The sequence below is a fragment of the Hypomesus nipponensis genome, chromosome 2 (genome assembly GCF_054491055.1).
Source record: "Hypomesus nipponensis isolate SF chromosome 2, ASM5449105v1, whole genome shotgun sequence".
Lineage (NCBI taxonomy): Eukaryota > Metazoa > Chordata > Actinopteri > Osmeriformes > Osmeridae > Hypomesus > Hypomesus nipponensis.
The window spans coordinates 4,134,710-4,158,452 of NC_140362.1; the positions used below are offsets into that span (position 1 = coordinate 4,134,710).

The 23,743-nt window shown below is 44.5% G+C and overlaps 6 protein-coding genes across 8 annotated transcripts; 4 read left to right on the forward strand and 2 right to left on the reverse strand.

Moving 5' to 3' along the window:
• The first annotated feature begins 178 nt into the window (after window positions 1–178).
• hsc70 (heat shock cognate 70) lies at window positions 179–6,697 on the forward strand. The gene is made up of 9 exons (XM_084702368.1): window positions 179–334; window positions 1,615–1,820; window positions 3,102–3,307; window positions 3,395–3,547; window positions 3,987–4,542; window positions 4,727–4,929; window positions 5,607–5,805; window positions 5,974–6,206; window positions 6,346–6,697. Exons 2-9 carry the CDS (start codon window positions 1,616–1,618, stop codon window positions 6,544–6,546), a joined length of 1,956 nt encoding a protein of 651 aa, XP_084558494.1. The 5' UTR covers window positions 179–334; window position 1,615; the 3' UTR covers window positions 6,547–6,697.
• A 992-nt stretch (window positions 6,698–7,689) lies between these two features.
• Window positions 7,690–9,985, forward strand: LOC146300454 (chymotrypsin-like protease CTRL-1). Its single transcript, XM_084702411.1, has 7 exons — window positions 7,690–7,782; window positions 8,013–8,116; window positions 8,219–8,298; window positions 8,626–8,707; window positions 9,080–9,254; window positions 9,461–9,591; window positions 9,744–9,985. Exons 1-7 carry the CDS (start codon window positions 7,737–7,739, stop codon window positions 9,903–9,905), a joined length of 780 nt encoding a protein of 259 aa, XP_084558537.1. The 5' UTR covers window positions 7,690–7,736; the 3' UTR covers window positions 9,906–9,985.
• Window positions 9,986–10,161: 176 nt separating this feature from the next.
• LOC146300455 (N-formyl peptide receptor 3-like) lies at window positions 10,162–12,158 on the forward strand. Its single transcript, XM_084702397.1, has 2 exons — window positions 10,162–10,212; window positions 11,082–12,158. The coding sequence occupies exons 1-2, from the start codon at window positions 10,197–10,199 to the stop codon at window positions 12,146–12,148; spliced, it is 1,083 nt and encodes a 360-aa protein (XP_084558523.1). The 5' UTR covers window positions 10,162–10,196; the 3' UTR covers window positions 12,149–12,158.
• A 1,185-nt stretch (window positions 12,159–13,343) lies between these two features.
• lin37 (lin-37 DREAM MuvB core complex component) lies at window positions 13,344–21,793 on the reverse strand. Of its 3 annotated transcripts, XM_084702432.1 has the most exons (11): window positions 17,435–17,832; window positions 16,516–16,616; window positions 15,907–15,947; window positions 15,743–15,818; window positions 15,260–15,310; window positions 15,146–15,175; window positions 14,982–15,067; window positions 14,695–14,855; window positions 14,424–14,558; window positions 14,257–14,330; window positions 13,344–14,089 (listed from the first exon to the last, which is right to left on the reverse strand). In XM_084702432.1, exons 3-11 carry the CDS (start codon window positions 15,938–15,940, stop codon window positions 14,002–14,004), a joined length of 735 nt encoding a protein of 244 aa, XP_084558558.1. In that variant the 5' UTR covers window positions 15,941–15,947; window positions 16,516–16,616; window positions 17,435–17,832; the 3' UTR covers window positions 13,344–14,001. The 3 variants fall into 3 exon arrangements, with proteins under 3 accessions (XP_084558558.1, XP_084558577.1, XP_084558567.1); XM_084702451.1 differs by lacking the exons at window positions 16,516–16,616; window positions 17,435–17,832 and adding an exon at window positions 21,706–21,793; XM_084702441.1 differs by lacking the exon at window positions 16,516–16,616.
• proser3 (proline and serine rich 3) lies at window positions 16,716–21,805 on the forward strand. The gene is made up of 13 exons (XM_084702367.1): window positions 16,716–17,056; window positions 17,188–17,299; window positions 17,412–17,707; window positions 17,805–17,956; window positions 18,053–18,168; window positions 18,735–18,820; window positions 19,179–19,312; window positions 19,482–19,669; window positions 19,779–20,302; window positions 20,385–20,595; window positions 20,769–20,940; window positions 21,409–21,577; window positions 21,692–21,805. Exons 1-12 carry the CDS (start codon window positions 17,046–17,048, stop codon window positions 21,507–21,509), a joined length of 2,103 nt encoding a protein of 700 aa, XP_084558493.1. The 5' UTR covers window positions 16,716–17,045; the 3' UTR covers window positions 21,510–21,577; window positions 21,692–21,805.
• hspb6 (heat shock protein family B (small) member 6) lies at window positions 21,769–23,627 on the reverse strand. The gene is made up of 4 exons (XM_084702544.1): window positions 23,518–23,627; window positions 23,201–23,348; window positions 22,771–22,893; window positions 21,769–22,416 (listed from the first exon to the last, which is right to left on the reverse strand). Exons 2-4 carry the CDS (start codon window positions 23,339–23,341, stop codon window positions 22,249–22,251), a joined length of 432 nt encoding a protein of 143 aa, XP_084558670.1. The 5' UTR covers window positions 23,342–23,348; window positions 23,518–23,627; the 3' UTR covers window positions 21,769–22,248.
• Between the last annotated feature and the right edge of the window lie 116 nt (window positions 23,628–23,743).

Below are 23,743 nucleotides of genomic sequence, written 5' to 3' on the forward strand. Positions count from 1 at the left end.
TTTGACAACTTTTTGTCTCTTTTCATTCATAGATATTCGATTACAGCTGAGATTCCCTTGCCCAAGGGAGTTAACAGTATTACTTAACGGGTACAGAGTGACACAGGCCTGGAACTTTCTCTGGGAGAGTCACCTGACCTTTGAAGGAATCTGTCCCGACTGTGTTCAGTGGCTATAAATGCTGAGGATTCGAGACGCTCATCCTCTTGGTCTGCCTGTCTACAAGAGGGAGAGGAGCACTGCAGTGGAACATAGCTGCCGGGGTAGCGTTGAGGGTGAAAATAAAGTTGTAAACTTAGCAATCTCTCAAGTCTTTTCCATCTGACAGAGCAAGGTAAATCCGTTTCTAAGAAGCCGTGCACTCGATCTGCTTTGCTTGCTAGTTGAGGAGCTACACAGGTCAAGCTGGAGGTTTGGCTCCACCGGTCTTGACAGAAAGAGAAACGCTTGCACGCTTCGTGTCAAACAGCTGTTTGATTGTGACCGAGGGGTGGAACGTGTTGTATGAGCCTAACCCGAGGAAGCCCGTGTCTGCATCAAAAGCTACTGAGTGTTTGTCTTGTCGCTCCGCATGATCCTGTGGGTCTGGTCACAAGGGTGGCTCTGCGCCAGGCAGGACCACCAAAGGCTGTGCTTGCGTCTGCTTGTGTCATTTCTGGTTACATATGTGGAAGAACACATGGTCTGCCTAACACTGCCACACATCCATTTCCTCCATTCTTGATCGCAAAGTGATTCGTCAGAAGAACAACATTTTCGCGAACACACACCTTGTATAAGTGTAGATTGTGCAAATGTAATTGTCCTAATTGTTTGAGAGTTTGTATGGGTCAAAAAGGGAAAGGTGACAACTTGCAACACACTTGGCAACATTGTTTGATTTGGTGCGTGATTACCAATCTGGGCCTCCCTAAAACCACATGATTTGGTTCTTCTATGCTGACACATGAGGTAAGCTTGTATGATTCGGGTTGGTTTGACACAACAGTCCATGGAAACCCTTCTATCTCAAAACTATGTTGCCAAGAAGGTCACAGTCAAGTGTCAGAGAAATTAAATGATTAAATAATGCTGGATTCCCATAGGTTCAATGGTTCCTATTAATAGGATGGGTTTCTGTGACTCACAGAAATCCAGCTGTCGGAAAATAACACTGGTGACTTGTGAGATCAATGCGTCACTTTTCATTGGTCCAGTTCTAACACTGGGTTGTAATGGGGGCAGTGCTGCATGGTGGCACCTTGGTGGTGTTGCTGTGTTGAGTGTCATGATTTGGTCTCGTTGGCATGGATGGCAGTGCGCCATGATGCACCCTTCTGGAACAGCTGATCCCTGAGGATCACTGCTACAAACATGCACACACACCACACACACACACAATAGGCGCGTTCGACTTCATGCAGCGCCGGCGGCGCCGACAGTCGGCTGCAGTCGGCTGCCTTGAAGCTGAGAATGCCATTGGCTGCCTCAAGTCAGCCGGGCTGCAGGCGGCTGCAGGCGACACCGGTGCTGCATGAAGTCGAACGCACCTATCAATAGTTTTTAAGGCAGTTATAGAACATGCACTGGCTCATTCTGTTGTCGTCATTGATCGTTACTGTATTCTTGATGCAGGATGTCGAAAGGACCCGCAGTAGGCATTGACCTGGGCACCACATACTCCTGTGTGGGCATCTTCCAGCATGGCAAAGTGGAAATCATCGCCAACGACCAGGGCAACAGGACCACTCCCAGCTACGTGGCGTTCACTGACTCAGAAAGGCTGATTGGAGATGCTGCCAAGAACCAAGTGGCCATGAACCCCACCAACACAGTGTTTGGTAAGGCCATCCTCAACAATCATTGTGTATTTCTCAGAAGCTTAACACCACCCAACTTGATAAGGGGAATGACCAGTGGGGTCTGAGAAAGGCCTTTCCCACGAAGCCTCTAGAGGTCAAGTGGGGAACTTGACAGGAGAGGTTAGGGCAGGGGTGTCAAACTCCGGCCCTCGAGGGCCGCTGTCCTGCATGTTTAATTTAGATGTTTCCCTGCTCCAACACACCTGATTCAATTAAATGGGTTGTTATAACAACCATTCATTCAAATCAGGTGAGCTGAATCAGGGAAACATCTAAAGCAAGCAGGACAGCGGCCCTCGAGGACCGGAGTTTGACACCTGTGGGTTAGAGGAAAGCGAGATGGGGGAGCCGGCCATGCTGGAGCACTGACGGTTTTACGGTCCTGACAGTTTTATGGCCCTGCTGTTCCTGATGCGTCCTATAGGGGGAGGCTGCACAGTTACAGGTATGAGCCAGTATAGCAGGCTGAGCAGGGTTCAGGAGGGACACGAGAAAAAGTAACTACAGTAGCAGATCATGTAATTGCATTGTCCAACTATGTGTGTAATGTTTCAATTCACAAAAAACACTTAATTGTCTCCTCTGGGCTATATATAAAGACAAACAGCGAACATCTACAGATGTTTTAATCCGTAGTGATTACACTACACAGTTTTATATCTTAATGTCATGTTTTTATTTTAATTCACAAAACCAATTAGTCAATTAGTTCCCGTTTATGGAAAGGGCGGTTATAAATGTCGATTTCGAGAATCGATTTAAGGGGAAACCAGGTAAATAGGCAAACAACAGTCCTGTCCTATCAGAATGAAAGATTACTAGACTGAAACCCTAAAATTCGTTAATTTTAGTTTTCCCCGATTAATAACTATATAAAGGTTAGTAACTGAATATGCGTTAAGTCGTTACCCATCAATAACCTAACAAAGAACAATCACTTAAACAGATTAATTAACATACTCAGCATTACTTCTTTGTGTCCCTCTTTCTCTGGACAATTAGGTCTGCTAAGTGTACAGCCTCCCCCTATAGGACGCATCAGGAACAGCAGGGCCGTAAAACTGTCAGTGCTCCAGGGGTGGGTGCAGGCTTCCCATAAAGGGTAAAGCTGCCTCTTTCCTGCAGTTACCAGTTTCCTCCACATGAGGGTGTGCTAGATCAAAATAATTCATTCTGAGGGTTGTCATCATTCCAGGTTATCCAGAAATGTCTATCTATCCTGTCCAGACAATGCTTTTCTCACTCCTCTCACTGCCCCAGATGCCAAGCGTTTGATTGGTCGTAAGTTTGACGACGCTGTGGTGCAGTCGGATATGAAGCACTGGCCCTTCAATGTGGTGAACGACGGCGGCAAGCCCAAGATGGAAGTGGAGTACAAGGGTGAGGTGAAGACCTTCTTCCCTGAAGAGGTGTCCTCCATGGTCCTCACAAAAATGAAGGAAATCTCTGAGGCCTACCTGGGCAAGGTAGGTCACAACCGTCAGCTCTGTTGCAACAATCATCTATAACTGTAAAAAAACGGAGTCGTCCAACGGATAACATTGTCTCCTCAGACAGTAACAAATGCCGTCATCACAGTTCCTGCTTACTTCAATGATTCCCAACGCCAAGCCACCAAAGATTCCGGGCTCATCGCCGGACTCAACGTGCTGCGTATTATCAATGAGCCAACTGCAGCCGCCATCGCCTATGGCCTGGACAAAAAAGTATGATCCAGAAAAAGTCTGAATCGTTGCTCCTGTAAGATAATGACAAATGTCTATATCTCTGCGATAGACGGGGGGGGGAAGTTAAAAAAAGAATCTGTTTACATAAGTGTTTGGCTAATGGATTTATTTGAAGGAAAAGACATGTCACACAGTTACAAAACACTGTTTTCCTATTTGTTATAGTTATGTATCTACCACTTCATTAACTAATTCAAATTACAGTGCTATTTCTGAGGTTGTTTACATATGTGATATCATTAAATAGGCCAAGATGTCCTCTCTAACGGACAAAATAAATAAACACAAATGGCAGTTTGGATGCCTAATTATATTCCCAAAACCAACGACCACCACATTTTTTAGCAATTTTCTTTCTATTCTAGAACGGGTTTCTATTCTACCTATTATACCTGTGCTGTATTGTTTTTCATTCCAGGTCGGCAGTGAGCGCAATGTCCTGATCTTCGATCTTGGTGGCGGTACCTTCGATGTGTCCATTCTGACCATCGAGGATGGCATCTTTGAGGTCAAGTCCACAGCCGGTGACACCCACCTGGGAGGGGAGGACTTTGACAACCGCATGGTCAACCACTTCATTGCTGAGTTCAAGCGCAAGTTCAAGAAGGACATCGTCAACAACAAACGCGCCGTCCGTCGTCTGCGCACGGCCTGCGAGCGCGCCAAGCGCACCCTCTCCTCCAGCACCCAGGCCAGCATCGAGATCGACTCCCTGTACGAGGGAGCCGACTTCTACACCTCCATCACCAGGGCCCGCTTTGAGGAGCTGAACGCCGACCTGTTCAGAGGCACCCTGGAGCCAGTGGAGAAGTCCCTGAGGGACGCCAAGATGGACAAGGCTCAGATCCATGACATCGTCCTGGTGGGCGGCTCCACTCGCATCCCCAAGATCCAGAAGCTTTTGCAGGACTTCTTCAACGGACGTGAACTCAACAAGAGCATCAATCCTGATGAGGCTGTGGCCTACGGTGCTGGTGTGTGACTCAGTCTGCTTCACACACAACACATTAGATGAATACATATGAGACCCTCCACCTCAATACGTGGGTTTTTTACCCCAGGAATACTTCCCAGGAAAGCTCCACCTCCATAGTGGACAGTTGGAATCATAGCCTGTGTTTGCATCCACATGGTTTCAATCCCAGTTGTCATCCACAGCTGTGCAGGCGGCCATCTTGGCTGGCGACAAGTCTGAGAACGTGCAGGACCTGCTGCTGCTGGACGTCACGCCCCTGTCCCTGGGCATCGAGACGGCCGGAGGGGTCATGACCGTCCTCATCAAGAGGAACACCACCATCCCCACCAAGCAGACCCAGACCTTCACCACCTACTCTGACAACCAGCCTGGCGTGCTCATCCAGGTGAGGGCTGGAGAAATCCGAAAGGGCCATCTGTACAGTGGTACCCTGTTGCTGGTGGAACCTAACCATTGTTACATGCCTGTGCAAATAAAGCAGCCAGTTATATCTAAGATGGGAAATAAATCAAATTTCCGCGATGCTGAGCCCAAGGGTCAAAATGTCAAAAGTCCTACAAAATGGCATACAACTACTAAAACATTCAATCTAAAAACAGAAAAATTTGCCTCAAAGCAATTAAATGTCTTTTGGACAAGTATTTCTGAAACACAACCAATCATTAAACTAAAATATTTGGCTTAGAATCAGATGGGAACAGGAACCATGCAGCACATCTGACAGTTTGGGATAACAAAGTACCTTCAACATTATACCACAAATAAGTCAAGTCACTAGTTTTCCAGCTGTCCATTCTACCTGTCCATTCCATAGAATACCCTCATGTATGGTGGATTTGTGAGAACAGGGCACTTCTTCCTGTCTCAGCCATTAAGTATTAAATTCCTCAATTTATGATACCAGACAGAGTCCTTTCTTTTCTCTCAATATACCAGTTAATAACCTTAGTTCCTGACACAAATCAGGATATACTGAACAGAATAATCAAACAAATAATGTTACAAACAGAATTTGCCATTACAAGCTAAAACTCATTCGTCTGCCCGGTTGTTGTCTCTAAGGTTTTTGAGGGTGAGAGAGCCATGACCAAGGACAACAATATCCTGGGAAAGTTTGAGCTGACGGGAATCCCCCCCGCACCCAGAGGGGTCCCCCAGATCGAGGTGACTTTTGACATTGACGCCAATGGCATCCTCAATGTGTCTGCGGTGGACAAGAGCACTGGGAAGGAGAACAAGATCACCATTACCAACGACAAAGGTAAACTTGTGCATGTGACGGGGGAGAGGTTTCCAAGAATGATTTGGAGGAAGATAAAGAAAGGAAGCAGCAGGCTAAATGAAACACACACTGCATACACACACTACACACACAAACAAACACACGGCACACAACCACACCAGTTTCAGAGTATTGTTCCTTTCCCAGGTCGTCTGACCAAGGAGGATATTGAGCGCATGGTGCAGGAGGCTGACCAGTACAAGGCCGAGGACGACGCCCAGAAGGAGAAGGTCACAGCTAAGAACTCTCTGGAGTCTCTGGCCTTCAACATGAAGAGCACCGTGGAGGATGAGAAGCTCCAGGACAAGATCAGCCCTGAGGACAAGAAGACCATCACGGACAAGTGCAACGAAGTGATCGCCTGGCTGGACAGGAACCAGGTAAAGGAAACGATCTCTACCGCGTCATTGTTTAGAAGTGAGGACGTTTCAGGAATACTGAGCAAGTTCTCTGCTTGTCCACCCTTCTGCCTCTTCTCTCCCTTGTTTTCCATCATCTATTTTTCCTTCCTCCATCTAGACTGCAGAGAAAGAGGAATACGAACACCAGCAGAAGGAGCTGGAGAAAGTGTGCAACCCCATCATCAGCAAACTGTACCAGGGTGCTGGGGGCATGCCAGGGGGCATGCCAGGGGGGATGCCAGGGGGCATGCCAGGGGGCTTCCCTGGTGGTGCTGGTGGTGGTTCCTCCTCTGGTCCGACCATCGAGGAGGTGGACTGAACCCCCAAAGTCCACATCAAATCATCTCAGATCCCAACATTACCTCAAACACATCCCCAACACATGGGCCAACAGATGTTCCCAATCAAACCTAAACAGCTAAACAGCTTTCTTCACTCTGTTAAGAATAAATAAAGCTGTGGGATTCTGAGACGTGTTTTTGTGTTTTTGTGTCTTTGGGACTAGAATGTAATCATATTTATGAGAATTCCTGTTAAAGATGCAATGGAACAAAATAACAAAGAACGCAAATATACGCAAATAAATACAAATAACATGAAAAGAACAGACCAGAGACTGCGACTAAAAGCTAAAGCTTTAGGATTCTTCTTATATTCTGGACTGTCTCTTATATTCAGCAATATATAATATGTTCCATTAATCACTTCTACTTTGGTTTTTCTATTACAATCATAATATACAATCATTATAGTATTTATAATATCAAATTATAGCAACAAACTGAAAGAGCAAACAAAAACAAGTAAGGACAACTACAATGAGTAAGTGTCGCAGTTACAAAATGGCTTTATGAAAGATACCATCAATGTTGTTTGACTTCGCCTTACCACACAAGTGCTTGCATTTGCAAGATCCGCATGTGATTTTTGCAGTAAACGTCCTGTTTTCAGTACCTTAAAAGTTTCAGTGTTATTCTTACAAGAATTCATGACATTTTGAACAAAATAATGTGCCAAGATTTTAGCATTCATCCTTTTGGCATGTATTTTCCATCCTTGGGGATACTTTGGTGAACTTATAAGGCCTAGAAGTAGACATATGGTTCCTGATGATTGGTAGCAGGCCTCACCTTAACTGAGAAGAAAATAAGTCAAGGTCTTGGCAGAGATCCAGTCGCATTTGTCCTGACACATTTGTCCACTTTCCCCAGATGATAAGGTGTTATCCTACCTTTTAAAACATTGTGCAAAGACTTGTTTTGCTGACTACTCCATTTGTGCTGGTCAAACACGAGTATGCTTCTGAGAAATGTGTGGATAGGTCTGAATACCAATATGACTGATGAGAGATCTCCACATGTCCAACAGCAGCCTGAAACACTCCTGTTTCCCAGGCCTATCAGCCATGGGAAGTACCTGTGACTGGTACGCACAGGGAGTGCTCAGGGTATGACAAGGGAACACTATAAGAGCAGAGTGCCAGAGTGGTAAAGCCAAGAGACCATCGCCATGCTTTGGATTGTCAGCTGTCTTGCTCTAGTGGCCTCTGCACTGGGTGAGTGTTGCCATGGTCACATTGTGGCACAGTCGGTGGTGGAACACCGAGTCCTTGTGCCGTCAGGGGAACCAGGTCATGACGGACACAAGCACACGTGAACATGTACAAATGTTGTGTGATGTGATGATGGAGCGGTGGACAAGATGCCATGAGCTCGTTTGACTTTCATGACATGGGTTGAAGTGGTGGTCAATCTTTCTTCTGATGGTGTCGGTTTTGGGCCCTAGGGTGCGGAGTGCCCTCCATCAAGCCCCAGGTGAGCGGCTACAACAAGATTGTGAATGGAGAGAATGCAGTATCCGGGTCCTGGCCGTGGCAGGTGTCCCTTCAGGTAATCTACATTCACCTTTTTAAAAGACACACACACATTTTTCAGAAATTCTTCCAGAGTGACTTGCTCAGCGACAGGAATCCCAAATCCCTCTTCCTTCAGGAAACCAATGGCTTCCACTTCTGTGGAGGGTCTCTGCTCAGCCCATACTGGGTGGTCACAGCTGCTCATTGCCGTGTCAGGTAAGTAGTTTTGCCCTTCACCTCTGTCCCCCACCTGCCCTTATGGCAGATACTGTCAGTGGGAGCATTGTGTCAGACTATAAAAGGTTCTCCCTTGAAATATAAGTGCATGATGTAAGTAAAGTGCTTGCATATGCTTAAAACAAGAACATCTGGCGGGCGGTGCAGTAAAAACAATTCACCTGATTTCTCAAAATAATATGTAATTTGATTCAATTAAGACTCTAGAAGTCCAACTAGATTTAAAATCTAAAATCAGGATTATCACTGTCAGATATACAGTGCATGTGTCTCTCTCTCCCCCCCCCCCCCCCCCTTCTACCACAGTGCTGGCCGTCACCGTGTCATCTTAGGAGAGCACAATCGCAATTCCAACACTGAGCAGATTCAGGTCAAAAGCATTGCCAGGGTAAGATTCTACGCCCGATGAAGAGATCATTTACAAATTAAAGCAGCTGGGACATCTTGGTCAATGGTCAAGCTAAAAAAAACGCTTGCCAGGCATAATGACTGTAAGCGTCTGCTAAATGAATGAAACGTAGTGTAATGTAATTTAATGATTGAGTTAATGTCAACCTCTCTGTATTGGCATCTGTGCATTGTGGGAGTTAGGTGGCTGAGCGGTTAGGGAATCGGGCTAGTAATCTGAAGGTTGCCGGTTCGATTCCCTGTGCTGCCAAATGACGTTGTGCCCTTGGGCAAGGCACTTCACCCAACTTGCCTGTAAGTCGCTCTGGATAAGAGCGTCTGCTAAATGACTAAATGTAAATGTTCCCTGTAGGCTATCACCCACCCCTACTACAACAGCCAGAATTTCAACAACGACGTCACCTTGCTGAAGCTGTCCTCCCCAGTCCAGATGACCAACCGCGTGTCCCCTGTGTGCCTGGCCTCCTTCAACTTCAACTCTGGCACCCGCTGTGTTACCACCGGCTGGGGGAAAACCGGCACTACTTGTGAGTGGAAGTGTAGCCCCAGTACAAAGTTCAAGTTGTTTGCCATTGATAACAAGTACTGGTTCATTGGAATTTTTGGTCTTGCTCTTCTCAACTGTACTCCTGAACTGTCAGTGGAAAAGGGACACACACACACATGTGTATGCATATACACATACAGCTTCACATGCTCACCCATTCCTCTGTTTTCCTCCTGCGTTTTCCAGCAAGCCCAGCCATCCTCCAGCAGGTGGCCCTGCCCCTGCTCACCCCTGCTCAGTGCAAGCAGTACTGGGGTCAGAACAGGATCTCGGATGCCATGATCTGTGCTGGAGCTTCTGGGGTATCATCTTGTCAGGTAACTCAGTTCTCCTGGAACCAGTTCAAAAATATTTCAGGGATAACTGCCGTGTGCAGCTTCCATCACTTTTCTCCCTGTCTGCCTTTTCTTGACCTCCTGTATTCTGCACATTTTGTTTCTTGAAGCAACCTCTTCTCTGTGTCCACTAGGGTGATTCTGGCGGCCCCCTGGTTTGCCAGAATGGATCTGCTTGGTACCAAGTGGGAATTGTGTCCTGGGGTACCAGCAACTGCAATGTGCGCACCCCTGCTGTGTACGCCCGCGTCTCCTATCTCCGTGGCTGGATTGAGCAGACCATGGCCTCTAACTAGGTTCAGAGCCTGATGCATGTCCAAAAAAATAAGTTGCTATAGTGGATGAATCAGAAATAAAAGAAAAGCAATGAAACAAAGCTGTTCAAACTGTTGTCTCTGTTACTTCTGATTACATACAAGATTACATGTTGTGGAGAGAGAGAGAGAGAGAGAGAGAGAGAGAGAGAGAGAGAGAGAGAGAGAGAGAGAGGGAGGGGGTTGAGAGAGAAGTAGAAGGAAGAGTGCAGCAGCAACAGCTTGTTTACCCATGTCATCTGTGGTGAGAGTAGCCAGGTTTTATTCGTTACAATGGAAACAACGATGAGTAAGTTGCTCTAAAACTTTTCCTTTTATGATAATGCAACTTTAACAATAAGTAGGCCTACTTCTACTATTCTTAATCTCTTTTTTTTCCACAATTATACAAGTCATGTTTAGGAAACTCCTTTTTTGGGGGGGATTTCAAAACATTTAGTTGTACCACAAACAATGGATAGTCACAAATATACATTTACAGACCACACCAGCAATGGATATCTTCTTTAGTTTTAATTGAAGGTAAAACAAGCATGAACGAATTAAGGAATGAAGGAGTCGAGTGAGAGTAATACAGACGGAACACACGGAGTTGGAGAGGGGATGGGATGCAAAACTAGAGATGCATGAGATACTAGAGATACATGCAATATACCAATACTGGTATTTTGTATGTATTGCAGAACTCAATGTGAGTGAATGTCTTTGGATCCTTTCTTGTGGTGACACAGTAAAACAAGGGCACCATACAGCTCTGGCATTGTTGTGAAATCTCAAGTCCAGCATGTGTTGTTTACACAGTAACTCTATGGTGCCCAAGACTATACTTCTTCCCATCTTTCCCCCCGAGCTTTCTTATGGACTTTGTCTGTGGTTCTCAAGTTGTATTTATATCAGTCTACTAACTAGCCTGAGTGATATGTTGGATTATCTGATGAGTATCAGGTGTGTATATTATATGGTAATCAGTTGCATAGGCATGGGCGTTGTGGTATGGTCATCTCCTACCAAATCTCGGTCAATTCCAAGTCCATAAAGAAAAATCTCAATTTGTACTTAAAAAAAAAAAATCATATCTTTACAAATGTACATGACGATGACACCAATGTTTTCAGCTAAAGTTGCAACTGATGTCAAACTGTTTCCCTCTGATTTTAGGCTTACAGAACATCACCTTGAATATCACCCTGGGGGCATCTGAAGGGGCAAGACCAAACCCAAGCTGGCTGACGACAATATCTCTGGTGATCCACTATGTGACATTTGTGACCGGCACCATTGGTAATGGTCTGGTCATCTATGTGACAGGATACAGGATGACAAAAACAGTCTACTCAGTGTGGTTCCTCAACTTGGCCTTTACCGACTTTCTCTTTACCGCCTTTCGAATCATTAGCATCATTCACACAACTCACAATTTTGAGTGGATCTTTGGACCCTTTATGTGTAAGCTGAACAGCATGGTGAATGTGCTAAACATGTTCACTAGTATCTTCATCCTGACGGCCATCAGTGTAGACCGCTGCCTGTGCACATGTGTGGTAGTGTGGGCCCAGAATAAACGCACAACACGCAAGGCTGAGTTCACATGTGTTGGGATCTGGCTGGTCTCTTTGATTTGCAGCATCCCGTACATTGTCAACCGAGAAACCATATTTCTGAACGGCAAAACATACTGCTATTCAAACGTTACTCTTAATAGACATAAGGACCTCATCGTGTTGCGTTTTGTACTGGGATTCCTCATCCCTTTCGTAGTCATCATTGGGTCTTATGTCGCCATAGGAATGCGTGCCAGACGCCTCCATAGGAAGAGACTAGGGCAAAGGTCTCTCCGCATCATGTTTGCAATCATACTGGCTTTCTTCATATGCTGGCTGCCATTTCACGTGTTCCAGTTCACAGACTATTATTGTCGCGTGGTAGCAGTCGACCAAACTTTCAAATCTTTAGTGTACGGGGGTGTTGCACTGTCCAGTAGCCTGGCAGTTTTCAACAGCTGCCTGAACCCCTTTCTATATGTCTTTATGTGCGAGGACTTCCAGAGGAAGTTTCATCAGTCTGTGTGCCTGGTCTTTGAAAGTACTTTTGCAGAGGACCTGGTCATATCATCTCGCTCCCTGACATCCTATCTGTCCCGGATCTCGCGCAAGTCAGACTCTACTTCCCCCGAGCCAGAGACACAAGCATCTCCCCAATGGCCAACTCAGAGAAACTGTGACTGACTTCATCGTAGAGGGGGCACGGGAGCAGGGTTTCAAATGCATCGTAATGTATTATGTCCTATGATGAGGCAAGCATTCAGGCAAGCTACTTAGAATTTGACCGTTATCCAACGCTGATCTTTTCTATGTCGTTAATTCTTGAAGTGTAGATTGACATCTACATGTGGTGCAGTTCGAAATTGAAACTGCTTAATGACAAGGTTTATTTCTTATCTGTTCTCTGATCATTCACATCTACTTCCTTGGAAATGACTCGCATCTGTCAATTTGTGTTGAGTTTACCGAATTAGCAACAAAGGAGTGGTAGGATAGATAGCCTACATTAAACCGATGCTTCCATCAAAACTGATCGAATACCTTTTATAGTGATATGTCTACACAGTAATGGATACATTATTTGATAGAACACAATGAGTAAGACTAAACTATAAAGTGCATACGATCTTAGCTTTAATTAGATCTTAGCAACAATATCGGTTAGACAGTATAAAAATATATATAGTTGTCATGAAATGTAAATGTAACAAGGGCTTAAGGTTGTACTTGTACTCTGATAGCCTATACAACTTAGGGCTATGTCAAATGTAGCCTGACAATGTTCTCTTTTATTTGCGTAGTAAATGTTTACTCGACTACATGAGCTATATGACCTTTTCAAATAAAAATAATATCCATACTTAATTTTCCTTGTTAGTTTGTTTGAGCATTATACTAAATAACTGTAGCCTACCTTTACAAAGTTGAGGTGACTTTAAATATCTTGAAGACTCAACTGTTTATCTGATTTGTGTCACTACAGTCATTTCCAGGAATGAACGTGACCTGGTCAACACCGAGAAAGAATAAGTAGATTTACATGAGATTACATCACATTAATATGATTGCGTATGTAGGTTGAATCAGTATCGTATGAAAATAAAAGCCCTGGCTTGAGTATAAACCACCAAAACAAAGGTATACTATAGGCTCACATGTACAGTTTTTGCTCTGCAGAAGTTTAACGGTTAAGTTGCATATAAATCAAAACTTTTTTTGTAACATTCATGACATAATCTATATACTCCACGTTGCCATAACTTGTTCAGTCAAATTCACAGAAAAAAAAAACACACAAAAAACGTTGACTTGTAATGACACACATTATGAAATTTCAGTACAACACTGAAAGATTCATAATATCAACAAAATGAATTACTGAAATTCAAAAGATTTATTACAAAATTTGGCCAAGTTATCACTTTGATAAGATTCAGTTTAATCCCATTAAATCCAAATTACAATAGCAAATTCATAGAAATTGATTACATGTATGATTAATGAAATTAAAACAATTTAAATATTCACATATATAAATGTATCATTTACATATTTAGGTAATCCTTGTCATAGACGAGTGACAAAATATTTTTTACATTCAAGTTCTACATTTGTGGCAAAGAAACTGCATTTAGCTATCAAAAATAACAATGCACCACAACACTGAAATGCACCAAAATACCATCATATACTGGATTCATCATACCAGACACAGCTAGAAAACGATTGGCCAATTTGATTTATCTAAAATACATCCTCCCTTGAAAAAAATACTTCCTCCCTTGTTTGAACACGCATGTATTGCAGAGAACTAAAAGTGAGTGATTGTCTTTGGATCCTTTCTTGAGGTGACAGTAAGAACAAGGGCACCATACAGCTGTGTCATTGTTGCGAAATCTTAAGTCCAGCATGTGTTGTTTACACAGTAACTCTATTGTGCCCAAGGATGATAGGATAGATTATCATTCCATGGCTCCTCCCTGTCTTCTTTTCCAGCTCTCTTATTGGCTTCTTCTGTAGGCTGGTTCAAGATGCACTCAGCGGTCATACATCTCCTTCATCTCCTTAAGGATCCGGATGCTTTCACTGTATCTCAACTGGTTTTTATTGGAGGATTCTTTCCATCTAAAAACACAATTGGATTTGGATTCAAAGGTTAGAAGTTAAAGGTTAAATACTAGAAGCCATTTGTTGTGGGTTAGATAGACATTTGTCTTCATCAAAACAACATTACAGATTAAGATTTGATCACAATAGTAATGTTACAAAATATGAATTTGTCAAGAGCGTACTTTTGCCTGATTTTTTTCCAGCGCTCCATGTGGTTATATATGAGAGGACCAGACACAGGGGCTGCATCTATTGGCTGAACATATACATATAAAACAATTATAGAAAAAACTATGAACATTTTCATTGATTGATGTATCTTGTACATGCTGCACAAGTAAAACAGTACCTTGGTGGTGGTGGTGGGCTTTTCTGTGGGCGGAATCCGCAGATTCACAGGGTCTCCAGAGGGGCTGATTGGACAGGAGGTAGGAGGGGGGAGGCGGTAAACATTCTGACCCTTACCATTCAGCATGTCTGTAACCTGGATATTTTGGACATTCAGAAGAAAAACCTTAGTCGAATGCATGGACACTTGAACATACTTCCGTAACATATAATTGCTAATGATACATTAATGTCTCCATTTGTTGTCAGCGTACTGCTGGATGCAACCTCACCTCGTCCTCTCCCATGCTGTGGGCGGGGCTAGGAGAAGCAGCTCTCTCTCTCGCGGCAGGGTTGTTTTTCATCCAGGCACGGCATATAGGATATAGGGGGCTACTGGTGCTGAACTGGGCCAAGTCCACGCTGCGATCAAACAGCTTGATAATGTACGCATCTGGCAAACACAGGGGTAATCGAATGGGAATAAAGCAATGAGTAATATAAGGGAAACGTGACAAACCTCAAGTTATTGTCTCTGCAGAATTTTGCAGAGAGATTCTATCAGAAAAACCTGGTTTACTTTGCTTGTGTTGGTTCGTCTCTGATAAACCATCATCCATCTCCTTCCGTTTCTTCCGTCTGTGTTGTGGGAACTTGGATGCCTGCCTGTAAAAAACCATCGAAGAAGTTGGGGGCTTTCATTATCCAGTTCAAGTCAACAGAGGTTTCTGGAAACAGTCTTACCGCTTTCCAGCAGAGGATGGAGACAAATCCCTGGGGGGAAAAAACATGGAATCAGGATTGTAAGAGCCAAAATTGAATTATAAGGCAAAAAATATGTAAAAATGTAATTCATACTTGTTTAATGAGTCTGACGCTATCTTTCCAGAATCATCTTCATTTTGCTCCCTGAAAAGAATGTCCAATGATATGTATTTAGCAGTTACTAAACATACACTATATAGACAAAAGTATTGGGACACCTTCAGGAGCTTTTATGACATCCTGTCCTAAATCCGGCTAAAACAGGTTCCACTCTTCTGGAAAGGCTTTCAACAATATTTAGGAGTGCATCTGTGGAACTGTGTGCCCATTCAGCCACAAGAGCATTAGGGAGTTAGGGCGCTGCTGTAGGGTGATTAGACCTGGCTTGCAGATGACGGTGTACAGCGAGGGTCTATACAGAAACGTTTTATTGATTTTGGTAAGAAAAAAACTTGACCGGGCTGCACAGACCCCTGACCTAAATGCCATCAAACACATTTGGGATCAAATCTAACGGCATATGCAAGCAAACAATGCTGACACAGCAAGATCTATCAACTGGTTCTGGTGTCTTACTTTTCACTGTCACTCTTCTCTACCAGTCCCTGTAGAACTGCATCCAGTCTGCCGCGAGCACCACTCCCCTCTACATCTGCACATAGGGAGAAATCATATATGATTTGACAACTACAGTAGCTCGAACTGAAAGTCACATGTTAAGGAAGAGAGGGCACCCATACCTGGCTTTTCGGTCTTGACCTTGACGTGATGCATGATGATTCTGAAAATTACAAGCAGACCATCAATAACTACAATAGCATGTGAATGACAGGGGAAAAAATGCCCTTAAATTGACCTCAAAATGACGTTTACTACATTTGTCTTTTATCGAAGAAGATGTTGCATAATTCTGGGTGCGAAAATGTATCACAGACACAGTAATAACTTGTCAACGATTGTCACAACAATGGGCCAAGACTACACTTCTGTCCTAGTAGAATACACAATTTTGAGCAGGTAAATTTACTGAAAGTATATGACCCATATCAACACAATCAACATTGATATGTTCGGAGACATATTTGGTTTCTGAAACCACCTACCTACAATGAAGTAACAAAATACTGTACAGTTCTGTTTGTGCTAACGATGTTAGAGCTACTGTAGCTAGTTAAGCTAGCTGTTGATTGTCTAGCTATCAACAGTCCTAAACTAGGACTCCTACTAATGCTAGCTCGGTTATGTGTTAGTTTAATAACTCCATTCGTCGGATACATTTTACATGAGCAATATGTCTAGCTGAGCATTTAAAATAATTTCAAACACTGTCAACAAGCGAGGTTGTGTACCTTATGTGGTCACTGGTGGCTAACTTGGTAACGTTAGGTTAGCTGATTTAGCTCGACTTTGCAGTTCTGCGCGCTACCTCTTAGACGTCTCTTGCCAATTGCTGATTGGACATAAAAAAAACGAATTTTACGTTTGTCATTGGTTAATATTGACGTCGCTTTTATGAAATTACTTTCGGATTGGCCAAAATGTGTTGTAGTAAATGACGTTTTACGTAAACAAACAGAACAATTCCCCAATCTGTTCAAATATAGAATTATGGACTATCACCAGTAAGATTGGTGGTTGCGTTGCTTTTTGTATCTATTAGTCAATTCATGTTAATAGGTACACATTTACTGCCTTACGTATAATCTTTCTTTTGTCGTTTGGTACCTTGGTTACTGACAACGTAACTCAGCCAACGCGGAAGGCGGGCAATGCGACTGAGCTTGCTGAGTAGTTGGTTAGAATAGTTTTATTCATAAATCAAGAATACAACAAACCCCTCTGCACAGAGGTTGCAAATTCAGTACACAGCTTCAGTAATATGAAGTCCAGGTGAGTTGATGATAAAATCATTACTAGTTACTACTAGCTAGCTGATCACTTTAAGAAACCAGAAAAAAATATTGCACCAGCAGGAATATATGTTTGTTGATTTCAAAGCTTCAGCATTCGATTTTTCTTAGTACTGGTGCCGTATTTACAAGGCAGAACCCATTCGTGCAAGATCCTCCTTTGGGAAAGGCACATTACAACCCCACTCGTACCCAGAAGCTTCCAAAGCATCAAAGGAAAACAGTAAGTTAACAAACATGACGTACTGTATTCCGTACACTCTAGTGTAGAAAATCCTCTACTTTTTCTTTAAAGCTTCCATGTACAACATCTTGATCCCATTTTTCCACATCAGACTCTGAGTCCTGTTAGACTCACCAAGCCATCCGGCTCACCGCCTGTCCAAACACTGTCTCTCAGCCCAGAGGACCAGCGCTTCCTAAGTGGAGCAAACCACTTAGTCCTCTGCCCCCCTCCTGCCACAGACACCCAGCCTTGTTTCTCAGAATCCTGGCCTTCCACCGATCTTGGGTCCTCCCCAGCCAACACCACTCCCTCACCCAATGCAGATGCTGTGACACAGGCTAAACAAACAGGAATGTCTATGGATCCTGATGGAAGAGGAGATCGAGAAGATTCAGTGTTGGCAAAGTACAGGGCACTACATGACAATGCACAATGGGACAGTTGAATACATGTGTTTGTGTGTTCTAAATCTTTAACTTCCCATTGTGGCTCCCCGTCCCAGGTATGTTGAGCGCTTCCGTCATGGCCGACCTCAGAGCCGAGAGGAACGTCAGCAGATGGGCCCTGGAACGAGCGAAGGGCAGGAGCCTTTCTGGTGGTTGTCACCCTCGCCGTTACCCTCCAGTTCTACGCCCACTCAAACCTCAGACAAAAGTACCTTGTTTTGATAACCCGTTCAGAAGTTGCTTAAACGGTGTGTTTAGCAGGCACAATCCAGCTTACTTCCCGTTCTGATTTTCTTGTGAACAGAGTTCTCGTTTCGTTTGAAAAACGACCCTACGGCCTCCACTCTGAGCCCAGTCGGCAATCCTCAGCATGACTCCACCCTGTCCAACTGCACAAATCTCCTAGATCTCAGTGCTATGGTGAGTCAGAAAACGTGGATGGGGACAGTTTGTGGCTGGTCTTAGTGTTCTTTCAGAATAAATGCATCCAATAAGGACATACTTTGTCTTCCACTACTCTTCCTATCACATATAGGATGATGTTCTGCATAATAGAAAGTCTGCATACATTTACATTTAGCAGACACTCTTATCCAGAGTGACAGTACAGTACAGTAAGTACATTCCCCCCGAGGCAAGCAGGGTGAAGTTCCTCGCTCAAGGACACTTCATTTGGCACAGCCAGGACTTCATGCAAACTCTGCTTTGTGACGGATAAATATTTAAAGACCAACTATACACAACATGTCCGAGCCAACGTCTTTTGTTTATTTGAATTCTTGAGAAGTCATTTCCATGGACGTTGCCTGATACATTTGTTTCCATAGACACCACATCAGCAGAAGAAAGACAGGCCTATCCCAAATGCACCCAACCATTAGAGGCACTTTTAAAACCCTTTTGTGATGCTGTGTCTAATGCAATGAACTCCCCTCCACACACACACACACACACACACACACACAAACACACACTCCGATTCCCAGGGCCTGTCTGACTCTTCCCATGATTACCTTGGTGACTCGGAGATACTGCAGCTGCAAGAGAGAGCCAACAGACTGCTACACAGAAGGTGAACAAATTCCTTGGGATTGGGACACTAACAAACTGTTTTGATACACAATTTTTATTGGTGCCCCCGACCCTAACATAAACTGATAAATGTCCTAATAAGCCATTTGTTGAATAATGTGACCATTTGTATTTAGCAAATATATTCCTGGCAGTTCCAGTCTTTGTCCCCCAAGTAGCATTGATGGTATACCATTGATGCCTCACAATCAATTAAATGCTATGGTTTTACTACCAAAACCATCTTTGCAGTTTATTACTCAATGAAATCATTTATTTCAGAATGAACTGAAATCAAAATCAGGCCTAATGATTGTTTTGTTGACTGCACTTAATAGTTCTTGTCATTTTGATTCCAGCGAGCACTCTGTCAGCAGTGGGTCTGTCCCCATCAGCTCTGAAGGCCTGGCCTGTTCAGACTTCTCCTCCCCTGTCAGTGTTGAGGAGCCAGTCCGCAGGCCTGCCATTCCCAGTCTCATAGACTCCACCACTGGTAGGCCATATCCAGCGCAGTGACAAGCTGCATGTATTCCCTAGATGTCTCATTGATGAGTTTCCTCTAAAGGCATTCCTCCTTAGGTCTTCATCAAGAAACATACAGTATATCCTAGACCAGGCACCGCCCCAATTACCCTGTTGTGCAATCTTTATCAAACCTACAGTGAATCCAAGGACGGCTTCCTTTCAAGCTAACCCCGCCCTTAAACCTCTTGGTCGTTCTGCGAATCGCACACGCCCCGAGGAGGATATCCTGTTCCAGTGGCGTCTAAGGAGAAAGATGGAAAATGCCAGACTGTGGCCACAGTCCCTTTCACAACAACCACAGTCAGCCATCTGGCAGGATCATAAGGTATTTAGACCTACACCTGCCACTAACACGCCTGCCCAAAAGTTTCAAAATCTCTCTCTCTCACAAATGTGGAAACATTCATCTTTTTGATCTTTGATTTTACCCCCAGATTGTCTTTCCTGCTGATCGCATGCGTAGAGGCACACCTCACTTCACCCCTGCCCCTCAGGACACAGAGTCTGCCCCCCATGGACCATGCGGCCCCGACCCTGCACCTTCTCTCGTGCCTTCTTTTCCTATCTCCAGCCCCACTGTGTCCAAACTGCTGTCTGATGCCCCCGTCCCAGCCCACATGCATCTCCTCTGCGATGTCCTGCCCTGCCCCGACCGGCCCTCACCGCAGCCTGGGCGCCGGAAAAGCCCCCAGAGAAGGCAGGTTTCTGGGAGTAACGTAGCCCCAAGGCAGCCCTCGGGTCCAGCCAACTCAGAAGACACCTCCACGGAGGAACCCGCCAGTAAACACGAGTCCTCCCCCCCACCTGCTTCATCTGAGACGACGGGGGAGGAGTGGGTGCATGAGCGGAGGAGGGCCGAGGGGCCAAAGACCAAGGAGGCTCCTCAGAGGACACATGTGGAGAAGTCCGAGAAGCAGCCAGGGACATCCGGCAGAAAGAAAAAGAAGAAAACGGCGAGGTGAGACTCGTTGGTTTTATCAACCCAAAACCCATTTCGGATCCATTCGTCGATGTGTTTTATTGAAGTTGAATATCTGCAGGGTTCGTGGGGACCATGCTGAGAGGGCCGTCCCTACAGACACAAGCCTAGCAGCAGTCCACCAGTGCAGGAGTCCAGACAGGGCCCACACATGGAGGAAGGACAACAGCGGGGATCCTGGCCGGCAGGAGAGAGCTCAGGGGTTGACCAGAGAAGGCCGCCCAGGAGACTGTGCGCCACCACCCTCCCCCATCCACAGCGCCCTGGGACAGGTCGGTACTTTCTGAGAAGTACGAGCATGACTTGGACTATTCTGGGACGGCAACACGTTTTGTCAGCTGACTCCTTCCGAGTCACCCCTCTAGGTATTTCATTGATATGAAAGCCTGTCAGTGCAGCTCCGGTACATTTCATCTGAGGGAGGGATCTAATGTCTCCCTGGCAGGTCATATCAGGGGTTCTGTTTCCTACCCCGGATTCACCCCCGGGCCCCAGGACCCCCATGTCCCTGGACTCCCCGCGGTACACCCCTCCCGCACCCCCACAATCCCCTGCTCCCCTGGCCGGCGTGCACCCACCCACGGAGGTCATCTCCCAGCTGCTGCAAGAGGCTGAAGGTGAGCAGGAATGGATCTGAGACTTTTGACCCCGTTCTTTAAATAGATGCTGGTCACTGTGTGGTCTACTAGGCTTAAACCTCCTCTTCCTCAGCTCTAAAAACAACAACAAACAAATATATATATATATTTCTTTTGACATTTATATCCACCTTCGGGGGCCACTGTGTCATGTGTCAGACACGTGAAGGCATGAGGACAATTTTTGTAGGCTACAAATGTAATAAAACACTGCCCCCTATTGTAGACTTGTGCCAATGAGCTCCAGCGAGCTGTAGTCACAAACTGTTATAGCCTGGTAATGCCCTGTAAATGTTTGACTATTCATACCTGTGTACACTGAACATATGTCCATACATATGCCTTGATGGAATAAAAATATTTGATTTAAAGTGTATTCCCCATCAGTGTATTCAACTGTATTATATTTTATTATAAAATGTTTGTCCTTATCACTTATTTTTTAAGATTCAGATGAGAAGGAGTTTGAAGATGACCCCTTACTTCAAGTCCTTCGGAAACAGAGAAGATGGGTGAAGGAACAAATGAGGCAAGTTTGTATGTTTTAGCCTCACCTTCATGAGCAATAAGCATCTACTGCAGGGTGTAGACACACTACTGTCAACAACATCTATTGGTGAGCCTCCTTTTTCATATATCACTGATATTGCCTTCGTCAGTCAAGCCTTGGCTTAGTATTTAAGCAACCATGACTAAGCTCTAAAATTAGAATAATTTCTCTCTGTTTCAGGGAGGTAGACTCACTGTTGGAAGACCTCCAAGAGGAATGATGGCCACTGGTGAGAATAAAGGAAAACAGCGCAGAAGTGTTTTTAACATAATTTGTAAATAAATATATTGTGCATTTATTTATGTGACAACAAATATTCCAACAATAAATACTTGGTAAATATACATCAACATTTGTGGTGTTTTATAGTGCATCAATACTTAAACATGTCCACTGCTTAAATTGTATTACGTAATATTTACAACGAATAGCTGTTTTAATAAAACATTAAGATTGATGAGTTTTTGCTTTGTTATTGCTTTGAAGGATAGATGTATTACGAGTTGGAATCAGTTCTGTATGTACAAAGCTTAGAGAACAGGGTGTTTTCGTGATGATGCCAGGATGCTAATGTGTGTCTTGGCACGTGCAGAAGCTTCTCAGAGAGCGTTTGGTTATGTAAGTGGTGGAGGATGGAGTCTTTGTGCCTGTATTTCCATAACGGCTCATTTTTAAGGCTTCTGTCATCCTGTGTTTTGGCTTGTTTGAAGTGGTAGGTGTGTGGAAGTGTGCGTGTGTTATGGTTGAGGATTGGCCAGCGGTCTTGACTCCTCTCCCTGCAGCAGTGGCGCTGATATGATGAGAACGCCATCAGGAGACACCGCAGACTGCAGGGCCATGGTGTCCACTCCGTCTGGGATCCTGTACCGCCGGTTAAACTGCCTCGTCACCATCCCGGCCCCATCCTTGAAAACGCAGACCACAGAACACTTAGAGGAATGCGTTACATTGAGTCATTTAGCAGACGCTCTTATCCAGAGCGACTTACAGTAAGTACAGGGACATTCCCCCCGAGGCAAATAGGGTGAAGTGCCTTGCCCAAGGACACAACGTCATTTGGCACAGCCAGGAATCGAACCAGCAACCTTCTGATTACTAGCCCGAGTCCCTAACTGCTCAGCCACCTGACCCCTTACTTTGGGACTTGTGTAAAAACTGTTTTGACAACCCTGGCTGATTCACTGGGCTGTTGATGTGTCTGCCATTTAGCGTACAGATTATGCGAAGAGGACAGCTCTTGTGAAAGCATGCACACAAACCTTTTTTTCCTCATGCTTTCCCTGCACCTCCACAAAGTGACCGGTTACCCTGACCATTAGCTCCTCTGGGTTAAAGAGCTTCACATCAACCTGAACCATGAATCCATTGTGATCACAGTTCACCTGCCAACATGAGAAATACATGGTCATCGATTAGTACTAAAGTGAAATTAGGAATCCTTGCTGTCGCAGCTTCTTGCTCCATCTTTCCACTTCCACTCATGTTAATCCAACAGTTTTTTGTTTTGCAAGTTAAATTGGGCAGAAAGAATGACATTATCAAGTTTCTTGTGTTAATCTACTTATTCATTTATTTATTTTAATTTATAGACGTAAAATTCCCCTTCAAGAAGAGGTTAGAAGATATTTGCATTGGACTAGCTTCACCATCTAACTTTGAAAGGAATAGTTTATGGAATGTTTTCATTACCTGCGCAGTACCAGTCTTTTCAGCTGCTGGAAGTAATAACTCAGAGGGATAGGTTCCAAACGTGCGTGGAATCAGCGGAGGTATGACCCGCTCCCATGGGATACCACTTGCAGGAAATGTAGGCGGCAGATAGAAATCCATTTCACTTCTGAGAAACAAAACGTTGTTGGGTTGTGTCTCAAATTCACCCTCGCACAGTATCGTTGCAGGAATGGACTGAAGAGTCTGAGAGTGATGACTTTTACGTTGCTGTTCAAGTGAGCTTTGAAAACCTTGTGTGGATGAAATATTTACACTTCAAATGAGTTGTTACTTACCAGTATGAGATGCCTGCAAGTCCCTGTTAGTCCTGACTGCCAAGTGAAGACTTAACACCGTGCGTCTGTGCTTGACCCCTTTCTGGCAATTGGTGGAGCCAGTGTGGTTACAGTGTGTATTTATGGTGGTGGAGTTACATAAGAAGTTGGGAACTATTTGCTGGGGGCACCTTGATGTTCTTTTCGGGACTGGTTACACATCAACTGGGAATTAAGCCATTCTTTT